This window comes from Macrobrachium rosenbergii, chromosome 49, assembly GCF_040412425.1.
Source record: "Macrobrachium rosenbergii isolate ZJJX-2024 chromosome 49, ASM4041242v1, whole genome shotgun sequence".
Taxonomy (NCBI): Eukaryota; Metazoa; Arthropoda; class Malacostraca; order Decapoda; family Palaemonidae; genus Macrobrachium; species Macrobrachium rosenbergii.
The window spans coordinates 6,901,615-6,911,614 of NC_089789.1; the positions used below are offsets into that span (position 1 = coordinate 6,901,615).

A 10,000-nucleotide genomic window follows, 5' to 3' on the forward strand; every position below is an offset into this window, starting at 1 on the left:
TAATACCTGTTCTTGAAATGGTTAAATCTTAAAGCTTTCGGTCTCATCAGTTCTCAAATTTTTACCCCCTTTTGTACATCTTGGTCATTGTTCTCAAAAGACACTCCGAATAAATAGCAAATTTTGTTTCCTTTAATAGGCATACATTAATAGCAATAGTTTGTGTGGACGAAAACCAAAATACTATTTTGTCATAATAAATTTGGTGAATTCTGTGTAATTTGATTTGATGGGTTTGGTTGGGACGACACGTAAAGCCAGTTAAGCTAGGGGAGTAACTAGTTGCCATAAGAATTAAAAGGAAATAGAAACAAAATAGCAGCCTTTCGGATAAATTTTAGTTTTAGTCGTTGCTGACCCTGGTTTAATATCCTGTAAGAATTTTCAAACTTCAAATCATACGTTTCCTGATCCCAAAACGAACGAGTACACAAAACACACACACACACACACACACACACACACACACACACACACACACACATAAGAGTAGCTGAATAATTTTTGAGACTTTGTTTCCATTTTTGTAAAGTACATCCTTCTTCGTCTCTCTAGCCTCTCCTCATTCTGCCAAGGCCCTGATTAGTTTCCCTAGCAGGCTTAAGTAAATCTTCCTCATTAACCCCTGTTTGCCGCGGCTGGTCTGGTTGACGTCATTTGAAAGCCCTCACAGCACTGTCACATCGGTCTAGCGTTCACTCATAGTCACAGAGGTTCGTAGCTGTTAATATCGTTTATGTTTGCTGTTTTATAACTCTGCCATTGCACAGTACATAGATATTACTTAGAAAATGTTCATCATTCGTTGTTTTTGACGAGAATCAGGATTCTTCTGATTATTTTCGTCATTTTAATCGTAGAACTTTCTGATGTCGGAAACTCATTTTTCACTTTCCACCTTTTAAAGCAACTTTACCCTTGAGGCAAATATTTACTTCATTAATGGTACATTCGCTTTTTTCTTCTCCTTCTTCCTTCTGAAGGGGTGGGTTTACCTTGTTACCGTAACTCCCTGACATGTCTCTCTCTCTCTCTCTCTCTCTCTCTCTCTCTCTCTCTCTCTCTCTCTCTCTCTCTCTGTGGCGGAGCCTTTAACCTTCTTATGCTTCATTAACTTCATTGGTAATATGGTTTCTTTCTCGGATAGTAATTACCCTTCCCACTCTTTCTCTCTCTCTCTCTCTCTCTCTCTCTCTCTCTCTCTCTCTCTTTCTCTCTCTCTCTCTCTCTCTCTCTCATTTCCGCCAATTACATGATTATTCAACTTGTACGAAACTCTTTCATCTCCGAATTTAAGGTATAATGAAGGCATTCAGTCTTCCCCGTTGGCGATTTTCTTTTAAACGATTTCTCTGGATTTTTTTTTTTTTTTTTTTTTTTTTTTAAGCTTCTGAGTTCTTCATTCTGAATATAACCTCCTGACATATGGATCGGTACTCCTATCTCCCTGTCCCCCCAACCCCCGTTTCCAGTTACAAACATATCCCCCCACCCAACCCAACACCCCTGAAGGTCCAGGCCCCGCGTGTCGTGTGCAGAAATGCATTTTCTCCATTTGAAATCTTTTAATCCCATTACCGTACGAATATGGCCTCCAGTTTCAGATTAGGTTATCAGTATCCGGAGTGAAGTTAAGGAATGATGAGTACCTCGTCCAGGTGGCTCTACGTATTCAGATATGCCTGATTATTTTGTCGAAAATTGAAGAGGATGGCATAACCGGAACACAGAGGAGTCTACGAAATCCCAGAAATTGCCAACCGATTTAGGAAGCACATGAAGCCACATAAGGAAAGAAAAAGCAAACTTAAGAAATGATGAAGTATTTAAAAGAGCAGATGTAAGAGACCTCGACATGGAACCGGTCCTTCAACGGAAGAGTAGCTCTACCATTATATATATACTATATATATACTATACAGCACTGCGGTGATGACTATCAAAGAAACAGATTGAAAAGGCTGCAAAAGATAGAAAACGGGGAATTGCTGCATTAAGGGAAGATTAGTATGTCTAAAATGAAAACGAGAACCATGAGCAGAAAAATACAGTTTATGTTGTAGAAAAAAAATGGAAAGTGATTTGTTGGTGTGCATAGGGGAAGTAAAAGAGGTTGGGAACAGTGAACTAATGAATATTTAGAAGAGATGGGAATATAGATGTAAGAATGTCCAAGAGGACGAAGAGAGGGGAAACAAAGAGAGAAGGAAGAGAAAATGATGATAAAAACGGGAAGGAAGAGGTCAGCAGTAAAAGTGGCTTTAGAAATCTATAGGGAATAGAAAAAAGAAATACGAGAGGATACAGTTTATGAAAATAGTCCATCTGCAATCACTCTGGTGAGGTAGAGCAAGTTGCCTACCCCTAAACGATAAGAAAAGGCATGGAGGAGGACAGATTACTTTCAGGTTGTGTTGGTAGCAGCAGATCATAACCACCTCATACTGAAATGCAAAGAGCCAAGCAGAGTCATGGTAGTATCTTAAAGAACTACAGCAGCCATGTCAAGAAAGTGAGCAAAATATTGCAAGAGGCTTCATTTTTCATAGAGGAGAAAGAGAAGAGAGATAGGGAAAAAAAATGTTGAACAGAATGTGAAGGAAAGAAACAAGAGACAAAAGCTCAGAAATAAGGGCTGAGGGTCTCAGGAAGTGCCGATGCAAAGGCAATACCTCTGAACCGAACTGAACTGCACTGGAGTAGCGCCGAGTAGTGAATACCTGCAAGATATTCTTTTCCTGTGCAGTCTACTATCTGATTTTGACGTCAGTGGTCTTAATCATTCACTCTAATGGACGTCACAGCCTTTAACGAACACTGCTTTTGTGAAAAATCTCAAGAGAAGCAGCTGGTTTTGGAAACAATAGCCAAAGTGTCAATTTCAGTTCCTGCAGGACACCACATCTACGTGGACGGCTCAGTACAGGCAGATGGAAGTGCAGCATGTGCTATGTTCTCCCCCACTTTAGAATCTCCTGAGGGTGGGTGGCATGGTCGCAGGTTGCCAAACTCATCCAGTTCCACTTATTGCGAACTTCAAGGTATATGGGATGCAGTAACCCTACTTGTTAGAAGAAATGTGAATGGATTGGTGATCTGTGACTCCAAATCTGCACTCCAGGCACTGACATCTTCTAGGCCCAGCTGTGGCCGTGTTGTGCGAGACATACTGTGTCAACTCGCTGCTGCTTACAATGCCTCGCTTGTCTTGTCCTTTATGTGGATGCCTTCCCATATTGGGCTTGCTGGGAATGACATGGTGGACAGTCTTGCTAAAGCTGCCTGCACGCTTGAACTTGATGACAGAAATGTTGAGCCCTCACTTCGCTGCCTTAAACATAGAATATATTCAGCAGCTTTTGCCTGTACAGTACAGCGTAGGGATGCAGAGAGGGGCACTAGTGTTTCCATACAACATCATGATAACTTTCTGCAGAGCAGTCACAAGTACCGGCGACGTGGACTCATGGTGCGTAGGCATAATGTCGTAAGTGCCAGGATAAGGTTGGGATATCGTCCTGTGTGGCAGGTTGGACAGACACTAGATATACCACACTACACCTCATGTAAACTGTGTAACCTTGCTAATGCCAATAACCTTGAACACTACTGCCTTCATTGCCCCACTGTCAGGAATCTGTTACCTCAAGGACAAAATTTACTTCAAACCTGCCAATATTTACTCAAAGATGACCACCTGGACTTAATTTTGACTCGTCATCCACACTTTGGTGGTTGCTAAACTGTCTGTTGCAGTTGTTGTGATAATGGAATACGATCTCATATATGTTATTTTTGTAACTGATATACTGATAATTCAATGCTGTAATTTTTTTCTGTTGATTTCTGATGTACTGTAAGTAACTGCTAATATGTAACTTTGTTTGACGTCTTTGGGCGTAATAAATTTATTAAATATAATAAAAATCTCAAGAAGACTTTAATTGGAATGCGGTCATGAGTTGATTACAGTAGTCTGAAGATTTTACAGTACAGAAATCTGAACATTGTTCAGTACACAAATCTGAACACTGTTCAGTACAGAAATTGAACATTTTATAGTACAAAAATTTACCATTTTATAGTACAGAAATCTGAACATTGTTCAGTACAGAAATTGAACATTTTACAGTAGAGAAGTCTGAACGTTTTACAGTACAGAAATTGAACATTTTCTAGTTACTCCAGTTTCTGAGACGATAAAACTGGATGCTTCAGTACCAAGGAGATTGTTAAATTTTAACTTTGTTTTGAAGCAGTTGTAGCCTTGATATTAAAAGTGACCATAATCCAGTTTATAACAGTCAAGAAATAACTAGTCAAGAAGAAAGTTTAACATTCTTTTTTAAATGTGAACAAGTGATAATTTTGTCTTTATTTTGATCAGTGGTCGGCAGCAAGGGACGAGTTTTTCAATTACTTTAACATTTGTCAATAACTCAGCTAAACGGTACCTCAAACCCGATCCTTATAGATATCACACAAATAATTTCCTTCTCATTTTCTGTATTCCCTTTCTCTGTAGTTACGTCACGACTAACCGACAATGTCACAAGAAACATACATGTGTATATACACAACTGCAAATCTTTTAACCATAACCATACCCATGTTGCAAAAGCCAGGAAGAGAATATTTGATTAACTGGGCATATCATCTGTGGAGCGGGAATAAAGTCAGTGTATTATGGCTATTCATTATTTTATACTGTCCGTTTAATGAGTCAAATGAAATATAATGGTATATAATAGCTTGTATTATGTATGCGTGCTTTTAAATCTTTTGTATTATGTACTGAATCAAATCTGTGTAGAAACCTGACTGCCTAATGCTGACAGGAACTAGTAGAAACTGCTCAAGGGTCGAGATTTGGGTAAAAACAGGAGGTTCGATGTGCCCTTGGGTTTATATTCTCTACTGCTGCTCAGAAGACTTTTCGTATTTATTGCTCATCTCCTACAAGACGTATTATTTCGTCTCCTTTGACGTCGTTAGCAAAATAACAGGTATATTTTTTTGTTCTTTATTTTAGCGTTTCTTGTCCTGAAACCAACAAGATGTTGATGCATATTATCTCCTCTTGTCCGGCTTTGTTGAGTCTGCTATGATGAGGGAAAAGAGCATCAGAAGGATACTTGTATTTTGAATGAAGGGGAGAGGAGAGAGAGAGAGAGAGAGAGAGAGAGAGAGAGAGAGAGAGAGAGAGAGAGAGAGAGAGAGAGAGAGAGAAGAGAGAGTAAAAATAACACTTGAGGGTCACGATATCATCATCATAATATTTCCGGAAGGGGGTAAAGCATACATATATATATATATATATATATATATATATATATATATATATATATATATATATATATATATATATATATATATATATATATATATATATATATATATATATATATATATATGATAACTTTATCACATACACAATTGTTCTGTGCATTAGTAGAATTACTAAAAGGACCTCATTCAAGCTAGATGGTATCTAACGGAGTTTTTTATTCAGAAAAAGTTACAAGCTTTCTTGGACAAACAGTCCACATTATCAAGTATCCGTACAATAAGCAGACGCTAGTCTAGCTGTATTTATATCTGTGCTGGGTACTTTTAATCCTATAATCGCCTAGCTCCTCCTGTGTGACCCCACCCCTCGTGATCTTGGTCTTTCTCTGATCCCTTCTTCCAGGTGTCCGTTTTCCGTGCGTTCTCTTGCGTTTTTCTTCGTTTCCCTTGCTACTGTGGAGTATACGATTTTTCTAGATATGCTGTCTTCAAAGCCGTTTCCGGTGTTCCCTGCCATCGTGTTGCTGGCGCAAGTTATGAAGGCGTTCTCTACAACCAGTCTAGATGTTTTGTTGGTGTTCCTGTACAGAAAACTCATATTTTCCCAGTCTATATGTGTGTGTATGTATGTATGTATGTATGTATGTTTGTATGTATGTATGTATGTATGTATGTATATAATTCAAAAATAAAATCTAAAAAAAATCTCTTTGAAGGAAACTAGGCTAAAGAGAGATCGATAGATAAGAGGGGGAAAATCCCACGGGGCTGATTAGTAACCCGTTAAGACCCAGACCCGACCGTTCCCGGGAGCTCCTACTACGGGCCGCCTCCTGTTCGTCTGGGATTCAGTAACTGTTCCTAAATATAAATATATATATATATATATATATATATATATATATATATATATATATATATATATATATATATATATATATATATATGTAATATACATACATGTATGTACGTATACATATATATATATATATACATACACAGATATACGTATACATATACATACATATATGTGTATATATATACATATATATGTGTGTGAATATATATATCCGTCATCTTTATGGCCTTGTGTGGATGTATAAGGGGGTGAAGGAAGCGAAGGGTACAGATTATTCTGAGAGAGAGAGAGAGAGAGAGAGAGAGAGAGAGAGAGAGAGAGAGAGAGAGAGAGAGGAACCCCTTGATAAGGTGATTCACAATCTTTGAAGATAGCCCACTGAACTCCAGCTTCCCCGATAGGCTTCCATTCGGAGTCGAGTCACGGTTTTTCGTGTTTTATGTCCGAAAGAGATGATGATGTGAGTGTCAGTCTTTGCTCGACTTCGACCAAATCCGTCTTCATTATGATCTTGGAAATATGTCTGAATGGGAACTCGAGGGCCTTGGAGAGAGAGAGAGAGAGAGAGAGATAGGGAGAGAGAGAGAGAGAGAGAGAGAGTGGTCAAGTTTTTAAGTTTCTTTTAAAGAGGAATAAGAATTATGCTTGCATTCACTGAAAGGAATGACCAAGGTGTCTAGTCAGGCAATCATACGCGTTTTTTTTCAGGGTTATGTACAAAAATAATAATGATAAATTCAATGTTTTTGTTTTGTATTTTGAGAGGAATGTTGAATAGGCACATTAGCAATCTCTTATCCTGTCATTTCTTGACATCTTTTTACCTAGATATCTCAAAAACGCATGTTCATATTCAAGTGTGACCTTGGTAGTTGTAACACCAACTTTAAGCAAGAATCAATCAATTAATAAATCAAGCGTAACTTTGTAGTACATAGACTTTTATGAAAAAAAGAAAACGTTGTTATAAAATGAGTTATGACCATAAGTAACACCGGTGGTTCCAAGGCTCAACGTATTATACTAGTCATTTGTTAAACAACATACTCATGCAGAAATTACTTGGTTTTCTAGGGGAGAGAGAGAGAGAGAGAGAGAGAGAGAGAGAGAGAGAGAGAGAGAGAGAGAGAGAGAGAGAGCCCTGATCAAGTATCCTTCCCATAAAATAGTACCTACTGTACTCCCATTTTTATTCATGATATACATCTTAGAGGAAGCCCCATAAAATACCACCCACGAAATCCCCATTTTTATTCATGGGATTTATTCAGGGAAAAGAAGCACAGAAAAAACAAGATGAATAAAAACAGAAAAACGAAAAAGGTGGGAGTTAGAAAAAAGAATTATTTTTTCTTACTTAAAATGAAAGAAATGGGGAGACTGGAAGAGAAATGAATTTCTCCTGGACTGATTAATGTAACCTTTCTCATATATATATATATATATATATATATATATATATATATATATATATATATATATATATATATATATATATATATATATATATATATATATATATATATATATTTATATATATATATATATTATATATATATATATATATATATATATATATATATATATATATATATATATATATGACGGACCTACTAACCAAACAACAGTATGAAAAAGTTAAACTTTTTAACCAAAACGAAAGTATCGTAACCCGGAGCTGATAAAAGCAACGCTTTCGTTATCTTGGACAAGAGTTACTATGAGAGAGAAATTCAAGAATTGCTCTCTGACCAAACCAAGTTTAAGAACATTCCCAAAGACCTCAAACGTCAAATAAATAAACATATAGGCACCATCAACAGCAACAGCAAATCCCTGAAGATGAGTAAGTGTGTCGGAAAGTATGGACCAGGTTATGTGTGTGGTAATTCAAAAATCCACAAGCGTCTAGTGAACCCTCCGTTAGGCCCCATAATTTCAAAAGCTAGAACCGTCACATATGAGATATCTAAACAACTGAACAGTATTATTAAAAGACATAGCCCAAAAAAAGTATGCAGTTGAATCCACATACGAATTTCTAGCCCTTTTGAAAGATAGAAAACCTTCAGGGAAATTGGCCTCATTAGACGTTGAGAGTCTATTTACTAACGTTCCAGTTCAAGAGACTATAGAGATAATTATGGAGAACGCGTATCATCAACCTGAAATAGCTGCTCCTGACATTCCGCCTGCAACGTTGAAAGCTCTTTTGGAACTTTGTACAACAAAAACACCGTTTAGGAATATTAACGGTGACTTATATTTACAGTGTGAAGGAGTTAGTATGGGAAGTGCTCTGGGCCCCACATTGAGAATCAGGTGTTTGAACATAACCCCCTTTTAAAACCCACCATGTAAGTACGATATGTTGATGATTGTTTTATTGTCGTTGAAAATGTAAATTTGTTATTAAGGCTGAAGTCTAAATCTGGAGAGGAGTCTGTTCTTAAATTTACTTTTGAACTGGGAAAAAATAATTCCTTTCCGTTTTTGGATATTTTAGTTACTTTATCCAATAACACTGTAAAAACTTCGATGTATATAGTGTCAACTAATCTCGGAGATTGTGTCAATTTCAATGGTGTCTGCCCTGAAAAGTACAAAATAGGAGTAATTAAGACTTTATTACATAAAGGGTATAGGGTTTGCAGTGACTGGGATTCCTTCCACAATGAAATTACGAGAATAAAACAAACGTTAACAAATAATAACTTTCCCATGGAAGTAATAGATGAAACTGTTAAAGAGTTTTTGAATAAAGTCATCCTAAATGAGTCGTTACCAACTGGCGAAGAAAAACAACAAATCAACTTCTTTTTTCAAGGACAAATGTCAAGATGCCACAAAGTAGAAAAAAGCTGCAAAAAAAGATTGTTTCTAATCATGTAAAACCTGTTAATGAAAGTGATAATGTCTGCCTCAGGATTTACTATAAAAATAAGAAATTAAAAACCTATTCATTCGCAATAGACCAGCTTTAAAGGGGGTTCCTGACAGCCATCATGTGGCATATCAGTATTCCTACAACCGGGTAGGATGCAATTCCTCCACATATATATATTGAATATGCCACCTGCACTGTCGGAGAGATTTCGCATGCACACACAGACAGGACCAATCAAAAATCACCTTGTAGACTTTCATGGCGAAACAAAAATAACGAAAAGACCGCTTACTGAATGTGTAAAAATTCTATGTAGTAATAATTCTGTGGGGTACTTGAGGATGACAGAAGCCATCTTAATAAAAGACATGAAACCTTCCTTAAACTCTCAGGACGAAGGATGCGAAAGGATTCTCAGAATTTTTAAGTACTGACCATTTTTTACTTTTTATTGTTTTTTGTTTTTCTTTTTGTTTTGTTTTTAGCGAAGTTCTGAACATTTTCTGGTTTTATATATCTATACATAAAAGTACATATATTTATGTTAGTTTATTTTTGATTTGTTAAACACCTAATGCTTTGTATAGTTATTCCGTTGTTTTAACCATTGACAGTTGCTCACTCTTTGACTTGTTACATGTTAACAGTAATTCCATGACAATGGTAATATTTTAACCACTTGTTTAATTATTTGTAATTGTTACGTTTGGTCATGAAATGATGTAAATATTTTAGTCTAGCACGATTATGATCAAGTACAGTCCGAAAGCTCGCTATGGAGACAAGAATAAAAGGAATTATTAAGAAGTGGCTTTCTTTTATAATCCTACTAACTTCGAGTAATGAAGTGAAGAGGGGATACAGAATATTGGAAAGAACCAGTATCAAAATAGTTAAAGTTCGCAGTCATCTATCGTTCAACGAAATCTGCATAATAAACAAACTGCTGCCTATTCATACATACA

At 36.6% G+C, this 10,000-nt stretch overlaps 2 protein-coding genes across 5 annotated transcripts in view; both read left to right on the forward strand.

Annotated features, from left to right (window-relative positions):
• Positions 1 to 10,000, forward strand: part of MESK2 (misexpression suppressor of KSR 2) — a 379,072-nt gene that overhangs the window by 23,851 nt on the left and 345,221 nt on the right. The gene's annotated exons all lie outside the window — the stretch shown is intronic.
• LOC136832044 (uncharacterized) lies at positions 2,663 to 3,865 on the forward strand. Its single transcript, XM_067092556.1, has one exon. The coding sequence runs from the start codon at positions 2,792 to 2,794 to the stop codon at positions 3,740 to 3,742; it is 951 nt and encodes a 316-aa protein (XP_066948657.1). The 5' UTR covers positions 2,663 to 2,791; the 3' UTR covers positions 3,743 to 3,865.